Source organism: Carcharhinus amblyrhynchos, chromosome 9 (assembly GCF_965287045.1).
Source record: "Carcharhinus amblyrhynchos chromosome 9, sCarAmb.v2.hapA, whole genome shotgun sequence".
Lineage (NCBI taxonomy): Eukaryota > Metazoa > Chordata > Chondrichthyes > Carcharhiniformes > Carcharhinidae > Carcharhinus > Carcharhinus amblyrhynchos.
This window is the reverse complement of record NC_137332.1, coordinates 71378438-71402587: the sequence shown is the minus strand read 5'-3', so window position 1 is coordinate 71402587 and position 24150 is coordinate 71378438. Positions and strand designations below refer to the sequence as shown.

General features: G+C 42.7%; 1 protein-coding gene across 1 annotated transcript in view; it reads left to right on the top strand.

Annotated features, from left to right (window-relative positions):
- The first annotated feature begins 1908 nt into the window (after window positions 1-1908).
- The window catches only part of LOC145348578 (procollagen galactosyltransferase 2-like), a 58774-nt gene continuing 36532 nt past the window's right edge, over window positions 1909-24150 (top strand). The window contains exons 1-4 of the mRNA XM_080196767.1: window positions 1909-1916; window positions 4176-4286; window positions 6239-6447; window positions 10951-11178. Of these exons, the coding sequence (XP_080052893.1) occupies window positions 1909-1916; window positions 4176-4286; window positions 6239-6447; window positions 10951-11178 (556 nt within the window). The remainder of the gene's footprint in view (window positions 1917-4175; window positions 4287-6238; window positions 6448-10950; window positions 11179-24150) is intronic.

Below are 24150 nucleotides of genomic sequence, written 5' to 3'. Positions count from 1 at the left end.
TTTTACAGGAAAGTGTTGCAGTTTTAGGTAAGTGCACAGTTGTAGGTCATTTCTCAGGCTGCTCTATGGGCCACAGTGTGGTCTGGTGGACACGTGAGCAGTCTTGTTGCCATAGGGGATGTGATCTAACAGAGCACCTTCTCCAGGATATCTCTGGTGTGAGCAGGAAAAGGAAAAAGGCAACTTTTCAGACAATCGGATTACTGGATTCTGAGGGATCTTCCGCTCTCGTCAAAGGAGTGCCTCCCCTTCACCCAATCAGAAGGCTGAAAGCATAGCAGCGTCACCATGAGCGCTGGCCGTTGCAGTGGCTACACTCGGCTCGGAGGGCATGTTGTTAATTGTACACCTCGCCATCAGGAATATGCAGTCTTAGGGAGCCTGGGCAAGGCAAGTGTGTTGGGGTGGGGGAAGGTGGCCTGTTGCTGCAGGGGTGGCCATTGCTGCAGGCGATGCTTCTATGGACCATGGCATGCCCAAAAGAGAGGCCCTTGAATCAAAAGCCTCCAGACCCAGGACCCAATAAGGTTTACCTGGTGGCCTCTCCACACAGTGACTGACACTCCTGACATGGGTAAAATGCCAGTGGAAATGGGTACACGTTCTTAATTGGCTGATTACATGGCTCAGTTGGGCTCTTGGTTCATGTCTACTATATTTCCCACTGCTGATGAAAAGGCATGATGGTTGGAAGCTTTAGGCATTCCCCTTCTCCCCCCCATCCCCTATCCCTTGCCATTTTGCCAGCTTTCTCACTTCTCAGCCTATCCCCAAAGGGCTGGTGAAATTCAGCCCCATGTGCCTCTTTTACAGCAGTACTTCCTTTCCATTAAGGACATGATTGGAGACACAAAATCTTGGGCAGTAATCCAAGTATATATTGCCATTGGCGATATCATCAAGTGACAGAATACAACACAAACAAAAGCGACTAAACAGTCTGTCACCTACAGTTTTACATCCTTCATAAAACACAGGAGCAGCTCCTAAAGCAACTTCCTGAACAACAATGTGCATTCCTGAGATTTGAGTAAATAACCTAGGCTGGCACATCAGTTCAGTAGTGAGGGAGTGCTGCACTGTCAGCACTACTACTGAATTAGATGTTAAACTGAGGTTCCATCAGCTCTCTCTGGTTGCCGCCAATGTTCTTGTGTTACTATTTCATAGTAGGGCATTGGAGTCCTCCCTGTGTCTTGACCAATATTTATCCTCGTGGAAATGAAGCCCTGTTGAGCGAAGCCCACATCCCACATATATACAGAAAAAATAATAATTGTAAGTGATTTTACTTTCTTCTGAATTCCCTGTTGGATTTATTTGAGACTATTTTATATTTCTGGTCTCCCCACATGTGAGACCATCTTCTCTATGCCTACCCAGTTCCAGGTGCAAAGACCAACAAATTTATTCATAAGTGGATCGTATCAGAATATGGTGCCAACTAGGAGGTTGGATATATTTCCAAATCAGGACAGGAGATTGGGTAGCAGCACACAAATAGCAATGTAACATAAACGACAGAACATTCATCAACATATTATTGTCGCTCTGACTATTACTCTTACTGCCATGTCTGAACCAAACAGATATTAAAGAGGCTGAAACTTCAAATGAATGTGATAAATTATGAATTAACAGTGGAACGTAAGGTTCATTCGCAATGACTTTACTGACATTTACAACAGTGGTTTTATTTATTTTAGAAATGTTTTTCTAGCTGGTTCTATAACAATTGTCACTTTTGCTGAATAAACATTTTTATCGAAACTTTTCATCTTGCATTCATCAGCATTTTGCAAGGATACAATGTAAGGGAAATCAATACATTTCTACAGTGTGACAAGAGAGTGCTCTCTTCTTGTATAGTATAGATTTGTCAATTTCCCTTATAATATCTTATTGCCGATGTCCTGGTGAGTGCAAGATGAAAAGCTTCGACAAAAGAAAATGCTATTTTTCAGCAGTGTCAATATATTTGAGAACCATATCACAATTATTTGTGAATTCCTTTGAATTTGTTTTCCTTAACCAGCTCAATTTTCTGGGGTTGAATCTGAGTGCCCTACCCCACTTGGTGTGAACAGGGTGGTAAGGCCCTAAAAAATAGGGCTGCTGACCTCACTGCCCCATTAACAACAGTGACTCAGACAGCTGCAATTTTGTGAAAGATCCACTTCCAGGTGGTCATGGCCCTGGTTTTGGCAATGGGCATCATTTGTTATGGAAATCGGGTAACAATACTGTGATTAGGATCCTAATTGAGAGCAGAATAGGTTGAAGGGAGAACCTCATTGAGGTGTACAAAACCTCATTGAGGGGATATAGATAAGATAGACAGGAAGAAGATGATCCCCTTCGTAGACGGTCAGTAACAAAGCAGCATAAGGGGCAGGAGATTTAAAGGGGCTTTGAAGAAACCATTTTCACCCAGAATGGATGGGAATCTGGAATTCATTGGCTGAAAGGTTAGTAGAGGCAGGAACACTCACAGCATTTTAAGAAGTATTTAGATGAGCTTGAAACGCCACACCAAACAAGGCTACGGACCAAGTGCTGGATAAGGGGATTAAAATTAGATACATGCTTGATGGTCAGCACAGACACAATGAGATGATTCTGCGCTGTGAAACTCTAAGGCTATTGGAATTGCCAGAATGCCTGTGAATTTCACAAGTAATGGAATAGAAGAGTCTCCTGAAAGATAAATTTGGATTTATTTGTGAATATTGGCGGGGCCCATGGAAATATGGTGGCCATTGCTGCCTCAGCCCATCCCTTGCTGCAGTTGTGATCTTCCCCTGCTATGACTTGTATTCCCAAAGATTAGTGGCATTTTCAGGCACCAGTCAAGCAAGATGCATCAGGATGATTGTTTGACCCTCTGCTCCTTGCCTCTTGAGTGAAAGTGGAGTTTTGAAAGCCCAGGAAGTCCACAAACACCCACCTGTCTAATTCCCAACATGCAGCAGTCTCTTCTGTGCTCTGCCCTCCTGCTACCATATGAGAGTTTGGGCAGTGTGCATCAACAGGCAACTTGACCCCTGGGGTATCACTGCAGAGCCCCATCCTGACCTTAAGCAGGATTCACTAGAGCACTTTAAGGCCAGGTTCACTGGAATAGTGATTGGAATTAGGAACACAGACTGCTTTCCCACCAGCCCAGTGTTCTCCAATCCCGCAACTACCCCCTGGTTGAAGTCAGCTGACTGAATTGAGAGTTGGTGTCAGTGGAAACAACCATGAAGCTGTTGGATTGTTGCAAAATCTTACCCAATTCACCAATATCCTCCTGAGGAGAAAGTCATCCATCCTTACCCAGTCTTGCCTATATGTGACTCTCAGTTCCATACCAAGGTGGCTGACTCCTAACCACCATCCTGAGAATGAAAATAAAGGTGCGTATAGTAACTTCAGGAGTCAGCCATAAAGGAATAGTGCTTTGTTGCACAAAATAAAACCACAAACCTATGGTGAACACAGGTCCTAACCTGTCCAATACAATAATGGACCTACTCAAGGACCTGCTTTATAAAGGGCTCAACATAGAATCTCACCTGGTAAACTAATTACCAATCACTAGGTGGCTTGTATTTTACGAATCCTACAAGGAGGTCAATCAGTGAAACTCTATGCAAGGTCTGGGGGTTATCACATTGTGATAAAATCTTATAGCACAGAAGGTAGCCATTCAGTCCATCATGCCTTATACTGGTTCCCTAGAAGAGCTTTTAGAATAGTCCATTCCTTCCATGTAGCCCCACGTTAAATGTGGGAATTTCTTTGCCTATTCAAAGTGATGTAGGAATAATCTGAGGGAATGTCAATATTTCTCTTCTCTCTGAAACAATCCCTTTGGCATCAGATCATCAATTCAATAGTATTCAAAATGAGGCATTACAGGACAAGAAACCTGTGAGAATGAGCTGTTTTTAAAATGGGGCCTGATGATAGTATCTGTCAAGGTAATATTATAAATTATTCTCTTCTCTAAGCAACGGTCCAACACTGAGCAGATTTATAAACTGTCCTCATTTTGATTAGTGCTGAGAGAAAAGCAACTTTTTTTTGCATTTGAAGTAAAGCCAATTTGTTTTTATAACCTCCTGATTTTAAATGCTAATTTAATTCAGCTTGGTTTACTGTTGACAATTTTATCTGTGTCTTTTCCATAGGGTTGCCACAGACCACAACATTGACAACACAACAGCAATATTGCAGGAATGGTTAAAGAATGTTCAGAAGGCCTACCACTATGTGGAGTGGAGGCCCATGGACCATCCCAAGTGAGTAATTTCCATCGCATAACCATCTCAATAAATTCTTGTTCGAATCTTTGAAGACTTTGTAGATGGCTTTCAAATATTTTCACGGAAACCTTGCTCAGCCAAGCAATGCTGCAATTGATGTAGGAACATGCACTTTGAAAGTAGAATTAGAGCAATTAAAGGGACATTACCTTTGTTCAATAAAGAGTTGGGGTGGGGGAGTGAGAGTAGCTTGTTTTAATACACTGTACCATGAGCACACAGGTGGCATGGTGACACGATGGTTAGCACTGCTGCCTCACAGTGCCAAGGACCCAGGTTCGATTCCTGGCTTGGGCTACGATCTGTTTGGAGTTTGCACATTCTCCCAGTGTCTGTGTGGGTTTCCTCCAGGAGCTGCAATTTCCACCCACCGTCTGAAAGACGTGCTGATTAAGTGCATTGGCCATGCTAACTTCTCCCTCAGTGTACCTGAAAAGTCACCAGAGTGTAGCAACAAGGGGATTTTTCCCAGTGACTTCATTGCAGTGTTAGTGTAAGCATACTTGTGACACCAATAAATAAATTTTAAAAGGCCAAGTTAAATATTATTATTTAAATTTTTTGTGGAATCTTAGTGTGTCAGGAGGGACAGGGCCTAAACGAGTAATAAAACCATCAGTACCGGCATGTAGGAGATTCCAGACCATTTTTCAAAGGCAGCACAGTTGCACAGTGGTTAACATTGCTGTTTCACAACACCAGGGACCCGTGTTCAATTCTGGCCTCAGGCGACTGTGTGGAGTTTGCGCTTTCTTCCCATGTCTGCATGGGTTTCCTCCAGGTGCTCTGATTTCCTCCCACAGTCCAAAAATGTGCAGGTTAGGGGGACTGGCCTTGCTAAATTGTCCTTTAGTGTCAGGGAGATTAGCAGGGTAAATACGTGGGGTTATGGGGCTAGGGCCTGGGTGGGATTGTTGTCGGTGCAGGCCTGATGGGCCAAATAGTCTCCTTCTGCACCGGAAGGATTCTAGGATAAAGTATGATGATGATCACTTTGAACAGCACTGTCCAGGGATCCTTCATGCTGCTGAACCCATCTTCAATTGTGTGTGTTCGAGAGGCTAATGATAGTGCTAGTGTCAAATCAGCACCACATTCTGATTGAAGATGGCATACCTTTGGTCCATGTTTTTATTTCCTTCACCAAAATGGCACCCAACAAAGACTGTAACGGAAATGAGTGCACATAGCAGGCATTGTTTGGCACCAAGAGGGCCAGTGTGTTCATAGAACTAGACATGCTGTGGCACTGGCTGTTGTATTCAATGTGACCTGAAAGCATGTGGATGGGGAAGACAGTACAATAAAGAGTATGAATACGAATTAGGATCAGCAGTAGGCCATTCAGCCCTTGAGTCGGCTGCACCATTCATGGCTGATCTGTTTGTAACTTCAACCCCACATTCCTGTTTACCCACATTTTGTTCCCTGTTATTATTACAAACCTAAGCATAAACAGCATGCATAATCCACTGGAATTCCTTTAAAAAGAGAAAAAAATCCTACAAGTTTCAATCGCTTCAAGCCAGAATCTCTAACCTATGCACAACTTACCAAATTTGTTCATTAGCAGCGATGGGCTTTCATTTTGGTTTTGAAATATGGGAGTGAATTTTACAGTGGGGTGGTGTACTACAGCAACACTTGCTGCTTTCTAAATGCACCTGAGGAGTTTCTTAAGAAGTTTCTTTAATGATAGGTTCAGGACCCTTACCTCCCCCTTTGTGAGGCAGGAGGATGAGTTCAGGACTGGCAGCAGTAAATCAGTCTCCATTCTACAGCCCACCCACTACCTTCTTGTCATTAACGTGCCCCTGCCAGAGTTGAAGTTCAGCAGCCCTTGAGACAAAATATCAATGCAGGGTCAGTCAGCGTGTCCTTCCAATGATGTTCCCACTGATTCAGCAGCCTTTGTTTGGTTCCCCCAGGCATTATTCTGACGAAATTGGACCAAAACACTGGAGCAATTCCAGATTTGCACATATGATGAAACTCAAGCAAACGGCACTGAAAACCGCGAGAGAGAAGTGGGCTGACTACATACTGGTGAGTAACATTTCAGGTTACTGTCTCTTAACCAATTATTACTTAGGACGGTTGAAACTACTTTTCAGCTCAATGGCTTGCCACTTCCATTGTTGGTAGAAAATACTAACAGGCTATGCATAGAGTCTTGATTTTCTACAGAGTTTGTGAGATTTTTCAAATTAATTGTGCCAGATTGGGTGAGATTAGTACTGAGGCAGCCAGACACCAGATTTGAAACAGTATTGGGAACAAAGTAAACAAAGTAATATGGGTATTGAATTTCCTGTACTATCCACAGGTTGACATTGCAATCTAGCAATATCTGGTGATCGGGTGTGTTGAAGGAGGGAAAGGAGCAACAAGATTGGTAGAGACTAATTGGATCAGAGGTCTTATTATATAAAGCCTAAGTAATTCTATGCAATTTTGTTCAGCCTGTCTGAAGTTCTGTTATTCCAATGGTTCTTCTTAATCTTCAGAATCATAGAACCCGTACAGTGCAGAAGGATGCCATTCAGCCCATCGAGTCTGTACCAACTACAATCCCACTCAGTCCCTATTCCTGAGGAAACCCAGGCAGACACGGGGAGAACGTGCAAACTCCACACAGACAGTGACCCAAGGCCAGTATTGAACCTGAGTCTCTGACACTGTGAGACTGCAGTGCTAACCACTGAGCCACTGTGACCCGGGACGAGGGTGACTTGTCCAGGGATCCACCTGTACAGCCACTCCGGAGCTTGAGTGCGAGGAATACAGTTCATCAATAAATCCTATTGTTCCTGTGGCTTGCCTTTCCATTTGATTTCTTTGGCACTCTCCCCGTTGGTAGCCTCAGTCTTAAAATCACCCTTCCTCAGAACTGAAACTCAATCTTATCTACTAAAAATCTCGAGTTGTCATTTTCACAGGGAGAGCAGTAAACCTTCTACCATTACAGTAAGCACTGAAAATGTTGTGGTCTGTGAACCATATGATTTGATACTTTCGGAAGTAGCAGAGGATTCCAAGTTTTATTCTTTTTTTAAAAAAACCACCCATCAGAGCATGATTAAAGAAGCAGATTACCAGGAAATAGAGCTTAATTCTCACTATGAACTTAAAAGGTCTTTCTTGAATCAAAATAACATTTTAAGATAAAAGAAAATGCTTTGATTTGATTTGATTTATTATTGTAACATGCATTGGGATACAACGAAAAGTACTGTTTCTTGCGTGCTATACAAACAAAACATGCTGTTCATAGAATACATAGGGGAGAAGGAAAGGAGTGGGTCCAGAATGTGGTGTTGCAGACATAGCTAGGGTGTAGAAAAAGATCAACTTAATATATAATAGATCCAGTCAAAAGTCTGATGACAGCAGGGCTGTTCTTGAGTGGGTTGGTACCTAATCTCAGACTCCTGAATCTTCCCTGATTCAAGAAAGAAAATGGAAGAGAGAATGTCTGGGGTGTTTGGGGTCCTTGATTATGTTGGCTGCTTTTCTAAAGAAGCTGTACGTGTAGACAGAATCAATAGAAGGGAGGCTGGTTTGCATGATGGACTGGGCTACATTCACAACTCTTTGTAGTTTCTTGCCAATTTCATCAGAGCAGGAGTTATATCAAGCTGTGATATAACAAGAGAGGATGCTTTCCATGGTGCATCTGAAAAAATTGACAACAGTCATAGCGGAAATGCTAAATTTCCTTATGGAAATACTCAGGTCATGCAGCATGGAGAGAGAAACAGAGGCAGGAGGGGAAAATTTGGAAGCGATGATGCCCACGAGTGTCGAGGCCAGGAATGTTAATGTTTCCACTCAATGGTCTTTCGTCAGAGCTCAAAAATCTTCCCATGTGAGTGCAGACTGACAGCAGCTGGGTAGAAACTGTTTTTGAATCGGTTGGTATGTGACCCCAGACTTTTCATAGAATCCCTACAGTATAGAAAGAGGCCATTCGGCCCATCGAGCCTGTACTGACCACAATCCCACCCAGACCCTACCCCCATATCCCCATATATTTTACCCACTATTCCCTCTAACCTACGCTTCTCAGGACGCTAAGGGGCAATTTAGCATGGCCAATCAACCTAACCCACACATCTTTGGACTGTAGAAGGAAACCAGAGCACCCGGAGAAAACCCCCCTTTGCACTCAGGAATCAATGTCAACAGTTAATGGAACTGTGAGGACAACAAAAAGTACCAGAGAGACCTTTCCACATTGACCCCAGCTGTGGGGTACCTTCCAGCAACAGAACTAGTGAGAAAGATTCAGAGTAATGACCAGGTGGCAGGGGATGGCTTGTCAATTGTATCAAATCCTGCACGTGGTTTCACCACGACAACCCAAGGGCATCATACTAACCCAGTCCTTCATAACACATTCCGATTGAGTTACTAAAATTGTTCCTCAGCGGGTTTACCATTTCATCTTTGGTTTATGCACACCCAAAATTTGGCAACCTTTTTGTTTATCCTAAGTTGCCTGTGAACAAGAACAGTTGACATGTCACTGCAATTGCTGCTCCTCTTTAATCATGTCTTTCTGATAAACATTTCTCCTGAGGTTAGACTTGTGAAACAAATATGAGATCTATAAATTTTAATGTGCATGACAATCATTTAACATGTTGCATGGACAGTCAGTATTTTGAGGCAGTATTGTCTACACTCCTGGGCAAAAATCAGCAACAATCCGGGCTCCACCATTCAGTGGGGCACTTTGTTCTCCATGTCAGCATCTTGAAAGCTGCTGTGTGCGGTGGGTGGGCAATTCTGCAATATCTTCCAGTATGAAAATGGTAGAAGGTTGGGGATACTAACAGCTTAATTGTCAACATCTCAGCTGATGTAAAAATAAAGATAACTTTATTTTTCTAAAAAGAAGAAATCGGAAATCCTAGTTTTTAAGTGAAAGAATGAAGCCAGGAGATCCCGCAGTTTAAGACAAAAGAACTTTACTACACAGCAATCAAACAAAGCAGATCACCTTCATTGCAAAATCCAGAATGAACATAAATTAAAAATGAACTTACGGGCAAACTACCTTCAAATACAAAATGTAAAATATTTATTAAATGGCAATCGCTCCATCTTATTAATTGGCTCAGTGATGCACTCAGCAATCTAAGTCACAAAGTCCTTCAAACTCTGTCTTCCAAACCAGCCTCCCATTCATTGACTCTGTCTATACTTCCCGCTGCTTTGAGAAAGCAGCCAGCATAATTAAGGACCCCACGCACCTCAGACATTCTCTATTCCACTTCCTCCATTGGGAAAAAGATATAAAAGTCTGAGGACACACACCAACTGACTCAAGAACAGCTTCTTCCCTGCTGCCATCAGACATTTGAATGGACACATCTCACACTAAGTTGATCTTTCTCTACAGCCTAACTATGACTGTAACAATACATTATGCAACCTCCTTTTCTTCTCTATGAACAATATGCTTTGTCTGTAAAGCCCACAAGAAAAAATTTCAGTGTATACTAATACATGTGACAATAATAAATCAAATCAAAATAAAATCCTCCAAAAGAATTTCAGTTCGTGCTCTTCTAAGATTTAGCCTGATCTCCAGCTGACAGCTGTGCACAATCCACTTCACCAAAAATGGCACACATCTGCAGAACCTCCTCAGCTCTACTGTTTAAGACAGAGATGAGGAGTTTTTTTTTAGAGAGATGTTGGTCTGTAGAATTTTCTTCCCCACAGAACTGTAGGAGTTGGTCCTTAAATTTATTCAAGGCAGAGTTAGATGGATATTTGATGGACAAGGGAGTCAAGGGTTGTGGGGGCAGGCGGCAAAATGGAGTTGAGACCACAACGAAATCAGCCATGATCTTATTGAATGGCGGAGCAGGCTCAAGGGGCTAAGTGGCCTACTCCTGTTCCTAAGGCCTATGTCACATGTTCCTCGGGTAAACCCGTTTCAGTCTCCACATAAGCTTTGGTTTCCAACCTCAGTTTCAGTCTTAGTTTCTACAGGAGCTAGAAGGGTTAATCTTCCTTCTCAGTTTCCCTCTTCAATTTGGGCCTGTCTCAAAAACGAATACAAACTTTGATACCACAATTCGATCACATAGTATATGACACAGTCACCACCTGTCCTGTGCAAGCATTTCCTAGAGGCCTATAGTTAAGAGTATTTTAAGATGTCAGATTTTATATTCAGATGTTTATGCATTTCATGACACATTTTTTTCTTTTAATCTCCACACTACTCTCGCCTATAACCCTTACAAAATCTTTTGAAACCAACGTCAATCCCAAACACCAAGTTATGTCACAGTTTGTACTGGGCTCAATCCATTCTCATGCTGATATTAAATCATAGAATCTCCACAGAACAGAAGGAAGCCATTCAGCCCATCGAGTCAGTATCAACTCAGCATCTTACCCATCCCTATAACCCCTAATCCATCTGCCCTAGACAACTTGGGACACTGAGGGACAATTTAGCATGGCCAATCCACAAAACCTGCACATCTTTGGAGGAATCTGGAGCACCAGGAGGAAACCCATGCAGACATGGGGAGAACATGCAAATCACCCCTGAAGGAGTTACAACCCTTATACATTGTCAGCTCCCCCTCCATTTCTTTTTTCAATCCAAGTACAGTTTTGTGTTTTGCTTTCATCCAGGGCTACTACAGAAGGACTCCTGATTACATTCCAATCAGGGAGTGGAAGCGCACCAATTGTTTTCCTGTTCCTATGGTGCACTCAACGTTCCTCATTGACCTGCGCAGGGAAACGACGAGAAAGTTGGCCTTCTACCCTCCCCACCCGGACTACACCTGGGCATTCGATGACATCATCGTCTTTGCATTTTCCTGCAAAGTGGCCGGTAATTGTTAACACCTAGTTAATCTCCAGTTCTTACATAAAGAGTCCTTACAAACACCAAAATGTCACAAATGTTGAACACGAGAACTGTTGTAAATGTTTAACATGAAATCTACTTCCTTGAATTATTACCTTTCCATTAACAAGGCTGCTTCTTTACTGGAAAATGAATATTTAGAAATCCTACAACTGCCAAATTGTTTTCCCAGATTACTGGCAAGATGTATTAATTTTACTTTCTGGCTTGTGTTTCTCTTTGGGCTCTGTTTAACTGGCAAATATCTTGCTGTGTTCAAACCAAATCATTTTATTAACGTGCAAGTAGCTTGGCACACAACTTAATTTGTATTTTGCCAGTAATAATTAAAGTAACGAGCTACTGGAGGGAGAAATGCAAGCAGAGATTGTTTAGTAAATCCAAATCTCTTTGGTTTCTCTTCCCCTTTCCATTGATTCTTCTGAGGGTACAACTGTTTTTGAGACACTGTTTCATGAATCCCAGCTGTGGAATTAACCTTTCTTTAGCTGTAAGCTTGTACACTATTAGAGTGTGGAGACATCATGGTCGAACTGGTTGTTGCTTTTCATGTTGCTCACATGTATTGTAACCATTCAGTAAGAAGGCCACTCAACAGCTTCTCAAGAGCAACTAGGGATAGGGAATAAACCGTACCATTGAAGCCATATCCCAAATGAATGTTTAAAACTAGCAGTGGGCACTAGGACTAGACTCAGCTATGACATGGTGGTGATTGAGGGATAGTTGCTATGAGCGTTTACACATTAATTATGCAGAGACATAAAAACATAGAATCCTACAGTGCAAAAGGAGGCCATTTGGCCCATTGAGTCTACACTAACCACAATTCCAGCCAGGCTCTATCCCCATAACAACATGCCATGACACTAAGGGGAAATTATGCATGGCAAAATCATCTAACCTGCATCTGTTTGGACTGAGGGAGGAAACCGGAGCACTCAAAGGAAGTCCACACAGACAACGTGTAGACTCTGTACAGACAATGACCCAAGCTACGAATCGAACCCGGGTCTCTGGCGCTGTGAGGCAGCAGTGCTAACCACTGTGCCACGGTGCCATCTTGAGCTGAGCTTTTGCATTATATTTGTGGATTGCTTGTGTCCCGGTGTAATGCCTGCAAGTTAAACCCTGGCCGGAATTCTCTGATGCCATATTCCCCTGCCAGTGAGAGAGAATTTGGTGCTCAACCAAATCTCCATTCACAGCATCAGGACCGGAGAATCCCAGCCGCGGGTGAAGTCGGAGAATCCAGCCAAGTGTCTGCACTTGTGTAATGATTGGATGCAATTCCAAAAATGTCTCCATCACCTCTCGCTCACTGCCTTACCAGAATATATGACATGAAGTTGTTTTCCTACAATTTGCAGGACCAACAGCCTTTACTACATTACTAAATGAGTCTTTGGTTAGAACATAGAGACATAGAACATTACAGCACAGTACAGGCCCTTTGGCCCTCAATGTTGTGCCGAGCTACATCCAATCCCAAGATCAAGCTATCCCCTCCATGTGCCTATCCAATAACCGCTTGAAAGTTCCTAAAGTGTCCGACTCCACTATCACAGCAGGCAGTCTATTCCACACCCCAACCATTCTCTGAGTAAAGAATCTATCCCGAACTTCGCTCCTATATCTCCCACCATGAACCTTATAGTTATGCTCCCGAGTAACAGTTACATCCACCCGAGGTAATAGTTTCTGCACGTCCACTCTATCAATCCCTCTCATCATCTTATAAACCTCCATTAAGTTGCCTCTCATCCTCTTCCGCTCCAAAGATAAAAGCCCCAGCTCCCTCAACCTTTCCACAAAAGACCTACCCTCCAAACCAGGCAGCATCCTGCTAAATCTCCTCTGCACTCTCTCCAATGCTTCCACATCCTATGTATTGTGAGGTGACCAGAACTGCACACAATATTCCAAATGTGGTCTCATCAATGTCCGGTATAGTTGAAACATAACCCCACGGCTCTTAAACTCAAACTCCCTGTTAATAAACGCTAACACACTATAAGCCTTCTTCACGGCTCTATCCACTTGAGTGGCAACCTTCAGGGATCTGTGGATATGAACCCCAAGATCTCTCTGCTCCTCCACATTCCTTAGAACCCTGCCGTTGACCGTGTAATCTGCATTCAAGTTTGTCCTACCAAAATGAATCACCTCGCACTTGTCAGGGTTAAACGCCCATCTGCCAATTTTCTGTCCAGCTCTGCATCCTATCAATGTCTATTTGCAGCCTGCGAGAGCCCTCCACCTCATCCATTACTCCACCAATCTTGGTGTTGTCAGCAAATTTACTAACCCACCCTTCAGCACCTTCTTCCAAGTCATTGATAAAAATCACAAACAGCGGAGGACCCAGCACTGATCCCTGTGGTATACTGCTGGTAACTGGCCTCCAGTCTGAAAATTTTCCCTCCACCACCACCCTCTGTCTTCTGTGATACAGCCAGTTACTTATTGGCCAAATTTCCTTCTATCCCACACCTCCTTATCTTCTTCATGTGCCTACCATGGGGAACCTTATCAAACGCCTTACTAAACTCATGTATATGACATCAACTGCTCTACCTTTGTCCGCACACTTAGTTACCTCCTCAAAGAATTCAATCAATTGATTCAAAGGTTGATTCAATTGATTCAATTGGTTGATTCAAAGCAGATAGCAGTAGGAAAAGGTAAACGGGGCAGAAGCAAGAAATGGTACTTGAACATCTCTCTGCCAGCGAAAAGGCTGACCAAGTAGCAGTCGAGTCCTTGTTAATTTTCAAAAAACTCTGAACTGAAAACATGTAGAGATGGAAATTCAGCAGCATAATCAGACCAGAGTGAATGGATGGAACAAGTGGGAATTCCAACATCATTGTATAATTTATATATGGATAATCTCAATGAGCGTGTTAATTATTACTCTGCAGAAGTACTTATTCAGATCATGCTGATCAGAAAGAAAAACTCACCCAGAAATTAATTATTATCTCAGCTTGATTCAGATGTTAATGATACCTCCCAAGGTTTTCAATTTTGTAAAAGAAACAACTTGTTATCAACAGTTTGACATGTCTCAAACATTGCAAAGTGTAATGTAGCTCTCGCATTAGAACAATGCAGGTAAGCGATGATAGTGTGTTACAATTCATTCGGGTAGTCTGAATTGCTGTGGTAACATGAAGTTTTACAGGTATGTTGTAGTCTAGAGCTATGGATAGTAATGGTGGAGGCTCCATCTTTCTTTCCATCGCATGGCTAACCAGGAATCTCTCCTGCTTTTAACACCCATCACTGCTGTGTGCTGGAAGGATTTTTCAGGTAGATTTGCAACCTGTTTGCCTGCATCATGAATGCATCCACCTCGTGGCCATCAGCTCCAGGGGTGGAACTTAAACTCAGAGCCTTCTTTTTCATTCATGGTATGTGGGCATCGCTGGCTGGCCCAGGATTTATTGCCAGTCCTGAACTGCCCTTGAACTGACGGCATTTAAGAGTTAATCACTTTGCTGTGGATCTGTAGTCCGGTATAAGCCAGACCACATAAGGATTGTAGATTTTCTTCTCAAAAGGACATTGGTGAACCAAATGGGTTTTTATAACAATTGACAATGGTTTTGTGTCATCATTAATTAGACTTTTAATTCCAAATTTTAGAGGAAGCAGTGACATAGTGGTATTGTCACTGGACTAGTAATTCAGAGATCCAAAGTAATGCTCAGGGGACCTGGGTTCGAATCCCACCACGCCAGTTGGTGGAATTTTAATTTGGTGGAAATCTGGAATTAAAAGTCTAATGATGACCATGCAACCATTGTTAATTGTCATAACAATCCATTTGGTTCACTAATGTCCTTTCGGGAAGGAAATCTGCCCTTCTTACCTGGTCTGGCCTATGTGTGACACCCCAGCAATGATATTGACATTTAAAATGCTCTCTGAAATGGCCTAGCCAGCACTCAGTTCAAGGGCAATTAGGGATGTTTGCAGCGATGCACACACCCCATGAAAGAACAGTTAAAAAATCTGTTTTATTGAATTCAAATTTTACCATCTGCCCGGCATTCTCCTGGGTCTCTGGATTATTAGTCTAGTGGCAATACCACTATAACATGGCTCAGAAACAGGGATTCTACCCACTGCACCAGAAGACCTCCTTGGGTAGACAGATTGAATTCATTCTATATCTTTTGACACTGATGTTTGATGGCAAAGAATCCACAGGAGAAGAGCTTTGGTGCTGAAAGGCCAGGCTTGAGAGCTGTAACAATTATTTACCTGACTGTTTTCCTAATCTCCACCACCACACCTCCCCCCTCCTCGCCCCCCCCGCCCCCCCTCCCCCCCAAGCACCCCTGAAAGAATGATTGGGACCCTGTAAACTCGATGTAAACAGTTGTTATAGCGGGACATTAGGGATCCCATTCTGATAAGGTTACCTGCTCTTATTGTAGTTGTCAACACTCTCAGATTGTCCTGTAGCCTCCAGGAGTTAAAGATCCAGGAAATGACTACAAGGAAACCAGGAGAGAAATTAAAGTTGCTTTTTTATTTCATTTTCTTTAAGCATTTCTGTTTATGATTGTATTAATACTGCAGAAGATGGTCGAAGCATTTGAAGGCAGGCTGACCCGTGATGAAGATTCCAGGAATGTGTCTGCGAATGGACAACTCAATGATTAATGCGAGAACAACGTTATCGGAGTTTTTTAAACATAGGAATTCAATAAATAAGGCTTGAGCATGAAATTGTCATGACCTAATGTAATTTTACAGACAATATTTAATAAAGGTCCTCATATGAATGTGATGGTTAAACTGAGATGACAGGAGATCAAAGTTAAACTACTAAATTGGACTGTTGTAACCATCAAATCCCTCTGGGATAAGTGCTTGAATTTCTACCATTCATTATATTCATTTATGACCTTGGTGAAGGCACTGCTGATGGAGGGCTGAGGTGTGTGCCATTTTCCAGCATTTTCTACCATTGGCAGTACCACTGTAGGCATTTAATCTTTTAACGTTCACCACATTGTGAATAAGTTTACAAACCCTGCCCCAATCCTGTTCCCTGAACCACTATTGAGTTCAATGGTCCATTAACAAATCTGACAGACAGTTTTTATGTATTAGAGATTCACTGGTGATATTGCCAGGACCATCTTCAGTTTCTAATTGGCTAAAATAAATGGCATTTGAAGTTAGCTTTTGTCTATACGCACCAATATTAGTGCTGTTTATTGTCTGAACTGGGGAGTGTTAATGCTGTGTATTGTCTCAACTGGGGAGTGTTAATGCTGTGTATTGTCTCAACTGGGGATTGTTAGTGCTGTGTATTGCCTGAACTGTGGAGTGTTAATGCTGTGTATTTTCTGAATTGGGGAATGTTAGTGCTGTGTATTGTCTGAACTGGGGTGTGTTAGTGTTGTGTACAGTCTGAACTGGGGTGTGTTAGTGCTGTATATAGTCTGAATTGGGGAGTGCTAATGCTGTGTACAGTCTGAACTGCGGAGTGTTAGTCCTGTGTATTGTCTGAATTGGGGGGTTTATGCACAGCAAATTGTAAGAATTCTGAGGGTTTGTGCTTGCCATTCATATCATTGCATAAAGCTGAACTGCCTGTCTCCTCCACTCAAAAGGTAAAACTATCCAGGTGATCTGATGCTCAAATTGCCTGGAGCTGCCGAAAGTGAAGGATGTTTACCATTTACCATTTATATAGATGATCTGGAGGACGGAACCGAGTGCAGGGTGTCGAAATTTGCTGATGACACCAAGATTGGGGGAAAGGCAAATTGTGCGGAGGGTGTGGAGAGTCTGCAGAAGGATCTAGAAAGGCTGGGCGAATGGGCCAGGAAATGGCAAATGGAATTTAATGTTGGCAAGTGTGAGGTGGTCCACTTTGGTAGGAAGAATGGTAGGAAGGACTATTACTTACGTGGCGAAAAACTGCAGCAGGCGATGGTGCAGAGGGACCTCGGGGTCCTTGTGCATGAGTCGCAAAAACCCAGCTTGCAGGTGCAGCAGGTGGTCAGGAAGGCGAATAGGATGCTGGCCTTCATAGCGAGGGGGATTGAATATAAAAGTAGGGAGGTCTTGCTGCAGCTGTATAGGGCATTGGTGAGGCCGCAGCTGGAGTACTGTGTGCAGTTTTGGGCGCCGCACCTGCGCAAGGATATTTTGGCCCTGGAGGGAGTGCAGAGGAGGTTTACTAGGCTGATACCGGAGTTGAGGGGATTGAGCTATGAGGAGAGGCTGAATAAACTAGGCTTGTACTCGTTAGAGTTTAGAAGAATGAGGGGAGATCTCATTGAGACGTATAAGATGATGAATGGGATGGATAGGATAGAGGTGGAGAGACTCTTCCCGCTCAAAAAAGACAGTAGGACTAGGGGGCACAGCCTCAAGATAAAGGGGAGGCGGTTTAGAACGGAGTTGAGGAGGAACTTCTTCACTCAAAGGGTGGTGAATCTCTGGAATTCTCTGCCCGTTGAAGTGGTGGAGGCTGCCTCGCTAAATATTTTTAAGAAGCGGGTTGATAGGTTTTTGATAAGAGAGGGGATTAAGGGTTATGGGGAGAGGGCGGGTAAGTGGAACTGAGCCACAACAGATCAGCCATGATCTTATTGAATGGCGGGGCAGGCTCGAAGGGCTAGATGGCCTACTCCTGCTCCTATTTCTTATGTTCTTATGTTCTTATGTTCTTATGTTTCGCTGTGCCACCTTGTGGGCGGCAGAGTTGCACACTGGTTAGCACTTCTGCATCACAGTTCCAGGGACCTGGATTTGACTTTGACCTCAGTGACTGTCTGTGCGAAGTCTGCATGTTCTCCCCGTACACGTCTATGTCTGTTTCCTACGGGTGCTGCAGTTTCCTCCCACACTCCAAAGATACGCAGGTTAGTTGGATTGGCCATGCTAAATTGCCCCTTACTGTCTCAAGATGTGTAGGTAAATGGATTAGCCATGTTAAATGTGTTAGAGTGGGAGAGTGGGCCTGGGTAAGACCTCTGTCAGAGACTCAGTGCAGAATGATGGGCCAGATGGCCTCTTCTGCACTGTAGGGATTCCATGATTCTATGATTCTCATCCCCTGTGGTGGATCGGTTGCAACTGGGCCAGAAAGTCGTGGCCAAAGTAGCATAACCAAGAACTGGAAAATGGGGTTAGACTGGATTGATATGTTTTATTCAGTGAGATGAATAGCCTTTCTCTGTGTTGTAAATTGCTATGTTCTTTGAAGATGTAACAAGCAAAATAGATAAGGGGAATCTGCAGATACATTATATCTGGCCTTCTAGAAGGCATTTGATAAGTTGCTGTACAAAAGGTTAATACACAATTGTAAAGTTCGAACTATGTTAGGAGTTGTGAAGTTTACACAAAAAAGATATGGTTTGCACCAGTAAATTCAAGCTAACAACAGCATTCTAGGAGGTCTTGTCTGTACACAGTACCAACTGAAAATAAAACAGCACACTGTGCAAATACCTTAATAGCATAACCAACAAATCAAGTGTTGAGCTCTTAAAGCAACCTGCAATCCTTTTAAATATATAACAAGGAAAGATCACATGAGGTTAAGGGTAATTGATTAGTTTGGATAGAGGACTGGCTAACCAACAGAAAGCAGAGAGTCAGGGTGGATGGGTCATTTTCTGGTTGGCCAGACATAAATAGTGTGGTGCTTTAGTGTTTGGTCCTTGAGCCCTAACTATTTACAATCTATATTAGTGATTTAAATGCAGGGTTAGAAAGTACTGCAGAAAAATCTGCAGATGACATTAAAATAGGTGAGATAGTAAGTTACAATAAAGAATTAAGAAGCTTACAAATGGATAAGTTAGGTTAATGGGCCAAAATGTGACGGATGGAGTTTGACATGGATAAGGGTGAGGTCAGCCAATTCAATCAGAAAAATAGAAAGGCAATTTATTATCTAAAAGGAGAAAAACTTCGGAGTGCTTCAGTGCAGAGAGATCTGGGTGTCCTCGTGTCAGGTGCAAGAGTCACAGCAAATTGATACACAGGCACATCAGGTAATTAGGAAGGCAAATGTAGACCTTGCATTTATAGCTAAAGAAATAGAATATAAAAGTATGTAAATGTTGTTGCAGCTGTTCAAGCCATAAGTGAGATTGCACCTGGAGTATTATGTACAGTTTTGGTCCCCTTACTTGAGGAGGGATGTAGGAGGCAGTTCAGAGGAGATTCACTAGATTGATTCCAGAGATGGCAGGTATGTCTTATGAAGTAAGATTGAAAAATTTAGGCCTAACTTCTATGAGGAGAGGCTGAATAAACTAGGCTTGTACTCATTAGAGTTTAGAAGAATGAGGGGAGATCTCATTGAGACATATAAGATGATGAATGGGATGGATAGGATAGAGGTGGAGAGGCTCTTCCCGCTCAGAAAGGACAGTAGGACTAGGGGGCACAGCCTCAAGATAAAGGGGGGGCGGTTTAGAACGGAGTTGAGGAGGAACTTCTTCACTCAAAGGGTGGTGAATCTCTGGAATTCTCTGCCCGTTGAAGTGGTGGAGGCTGCCTCGCTAAATATTTTTAAGACGCGGGTTGATAGGTTTTTGATAGGCAAGGGGATTAAGGGTTATGGGGAGAGGGCGGGAATGTGGAACTGAGACACGACAGATCAGCCATGATCTTATTGAATGGCGGGGCAGGCTCGAGGGGCCAGATGACCTACTCCTGCTCCTATTTCTTATGTTCTTATGTTCTCTGGAGTTTAGGAGAACGAGTGATGATCTAATTGAGATATATGACATAACAAAGAGGATTAACAAAGTAGACATAGCAAGGACGTTTCCTCTTGTGGGGCAATCCAGAACAAGAGGTCATAGTTTTAGGGAAAGGGGCAGCAGATTTAAAACAGAAATGAAAAACGACTTTTCTCAAAGAGTGTTGAATCTGTGGAATTCACTGCCCCATAGTGTGATGGATGCTAGAACATTGTGTAAATTTGAGGAGCTAGATAGTTTTTAATTAATAATGGGTTGAAAGGTTCTGGAGAACCGGGCAGGAAAGTGGAGTTGGGATGGAAAGGAGATCAGCCACGATACAGCAGGCTCCTCCTGTTGCGAGTTCTTATGTTCTGATTCAATTAATGCATAATTAATTTGTGTCACCTTCTATAAAGGGTTAGTTGTTAATTTTTTTATATAATATGCTGTTTTAGAAATAGCTATTTTGTGCAAAAACTGTTGCTGTTAAAGGACCCCTTGTTTATCTTATTCAAAGAATCATTCCATTGATAGTGGAAAATTAAACATTTTGCCTTCAAGATGTGACTTCTTGTGGGGAAGGGCATTTGTATATATTTACTTAAAATGTCTTGAAGGTATACAGATTATTCATGCTTCTCAGTGAATAAATGCTGACTATAAAGTGACTATTATAAAGGTATCTTAAATGTGCCCTTTCCTCTATTCTCCCTCTAACTTTGCGGATGTATGTAGAGCTATTAAGTCACTATATATGTTATCCACATTATGGGCAGAATTTTCCCATTCCACCTGCCATGGGAATTGTAGCGTGTGGGACAGAACCACGCAAAGGTCTGTTGACCTTGGGTGGGGTTTTCCAGTCTTGGGTCAAAGCATAGCCAGAAAATCTCCCCTTTATATAGAAGCATAGGATGATACTGCCCAGGAGACCATTCAGCCCATTGTGCATGTTCTGGCTCTTTGCTAGAGTTTTCCAATTAGTCTCACTCTTGGGTTCTTTCTCCATAGTCCTGTAAATCTTATCCTGTCAAGTATTCAGCCAGTTCCCTTTTGAAGGATGTTGTTGAATCATCTTCTGCCACATTTCAGGCAATGCATTCCAGATCATAACTCACCATGTAAGAAAATGTTTCCAAGTGCTGCCTCATCCTTTTGCCAGTCACTTTAAATATGTGCCCTCTGGACATGCACCCTTTCTGACTCTGGAAACCGTGTCTTTTTTAGTTTACTCTTATCGAAACATTTCATAATTTTGAACACAAAATCTCCCGTTTGGCCTAAAGAGAATAACTTCAATTCCTCTAATCTCTCCACATAATTGCAAACTGCCTTACTTGCTACCAGCCTTGTAAATCGACTCTGTGTCTTCTTCAAGGCCTTGATCTCCTCCCTAAAATGTGGTGCTGCTATTCAGCCACAGTAGTCCAGTTGGAGCCTCATCTGCACCGTATAAAGGTTTAGCATAACTTTGCATTCTGTACCTCTCTTTCGGCTCCTGGATATTTTTGTGTGCAGGGTGTACACTGTGCCGATATGCTTGTAACCCTTAAGGGATTGCATTTGAATGATGCCGACATATTTAAGGATCACAGTATGTTCTTGTTGGTAGATATGGTGGATAACTGAGCTGGGGTATCTGGGATCATCCCTATCCTATTGAACACAGTGACATTCAATACCTTGGATTTGTGTGTCAATTTTTCCTTTTGACATTTGGGGTTGCAAAATATTAGCTGTGGTCCTATGTTTAGATCCATTGTACGTGTTTGTAAGTTTCTTATTACTTTGGAAGACTCCCATAGACTGAACAACATTTACAATGTACAAGCTGATCACCACTTTGCAATGATACACCCAGTAAGTACCCAAGAAGTAAAGTCATTAATCCATTGCCGAAGGCAGCAATTCATTAGTTTGTGAAGGGGTTGCAACGAAAGTCATTACACTCCCTAGGGATAGGCCTATAATATGGCAACAATCAGAGGTCATTATGAATTCACTCACTACAATCATGCTGGTTATACTTAAGCTCTGACAAAAAAATTATCACAGAGGGCACAGTACCTGATAACTGCAAACAAACGATTGATTATTTTTGTGCAATGCATTTCTTTATGCTAATCCATAAAAAATCAATTGCAATATTTCATTCATGGCTTAAAAATAACATCATAATAATGCCATGTAATGATCAAGGAAAGGTCACTTTGTTCACCTCTTCTAAACCATTTTCAATTTTACACCTATCTTGCCTTTGGCCTGCCATTAACCATGACAGCCACTAGTCTGCACAATTTCTGCCCCCCTCCCCTACCTCACACAATCCCCCTCCCCCCACCCTCCCTCACCTCCATCTTAGATGTCCTACCACCAATATTCTTTCTCATCCTAACCAGTGATCCTATCCTTGTTCTCTTAAACGCAAGGCAACATCAGGTTCTTTTAGAACTGCTCACCAGACTGGGATCCTTGTGCAATGCAAAGGTCACCTGGATTCTTTCCTCCACTACAAATTATGTTCTCAAACTTCTCTCCACTCACATCTCCAAAAGCAAGTGCAAAGAACTTTATCAGTAAAGACTTAGACTATCTATGGGGGTGGCATCCCCTACTTCCTTCCATTCCCCTATTCCGCCAATCCAAACCTCCTATATGATTCTCCCCTGACCTAGTCCCAAACACACACTTCCCTCTCTTCTGTCCCTTTTGCACTCATCTCATCTGAAACTTACCTCCTGCTCCTTCAGCCCTATTCCTAGCAAACTGCTGACCATCCAACCTCCCTTTCTGGTCCTGCATTAGCTGATGTTGATAATTGTTCTTTTTTTTCTGTTATGGGTCCTTCCCCTTCCAATCTACCTTCATCTCCTCACTCAGTAAATAAAAAACAACCCTTCACGATATCATCCACAAATGCAACATGTATGCTGATGACACCCTCTTTGGCCTCACCACTACTTGTTTTGTCATGTGCATTATCTCAGGAGTAGGGAGCCCGTCAGGGTGTGTGAACTGGACTGGAGACCTTCGCTTGCGTTGTAAAGCCACTGACACTGGTTCTTCTTGAGATCTCACTTTAGTAGGGGCGCCAGTCTCTTCCGCTTCCATTTTGGAATCCGTGTCCTCATCACCTGGAGAGGCGGACGTGGGGTTGACTTCCAGTCATAGCTCGGTGCTGGCAGTGATAATGAAGCTTGCACTGGCACGGACTCCCTACTCCTGAGATGGTCTAGATGTTTCCTGACAATTTTGGACCGTATAAACCACAGATGGCCCTGTTTTCTCCATTATCATCCCAGGGACCAGCTGAGGCCAATCCCAAAGATTTTCATGTGGACTGGTTTTGAAGGTCCTTTCTGTTAAGTGCATTGACGATAGTAAATTGTCCCTTAGTGTTCCAGGATGTATAGGTTAGGGGAATTAGTGGGGTAAATATGTGGGGTTACGGGGACAGGGTCTGAGTGAAAGCTGTGTCGGAAAGTCGATGCAGATGGGCCGAATGATCTCCTTCTGCACTGTAGGGATTGGTTAGAACAGAAATTCGGACATCTTGTTGAAGTTGTAATTGATCAGAACATTGAATACAGGAACTTGTACGTCTTGTTGAAGTTATACTTAGTCGGAATGTTGAATACAGGAGTTTTTACATCTTTTTAAGTTGTAATTAGTCAGAACATTGAATACAGGAGTTCATATGTCTTGTTGAAGTTGTACAAGACATCGGTAAGGCCACACTTGGAATAATGTGCACAGTTCTGGTCACCCTATTATAGAAAGAATGTTATTGAACTAGAAAGAATGCAGAAAAGATTTACTAGGATGCTACTGGTACTTGATGGTTTGAATTATAAGGAGAGATTGGATAGATTGGTACATTTCCTCTGGAGTGTAGGAGGCTTAGGGGTGATCTCATAGAGGTCTGTAAAGTAATGAGGGGCATAGATCAGCTAAATAGTCAATATCTTTTCCCAAAGGTATGGAGTCTAAAACCAGAAGGCATAGGTTTAAGGTGAGAGGGGAGAGATACAAAAGGATCCAGAGGGGCAATTTTTTCACACAGAGGGTGGTGAGTATCTAGAACAAGCTGCCAGAGGTAGTAATAGAGACGGGTACAATTTTGTCTTTTAAAAAGCATTTGGACAGTTACATGGGTAAGATGGGTAAAGAGGGACATGGGCCAAACGCAGGCAATTGGGAC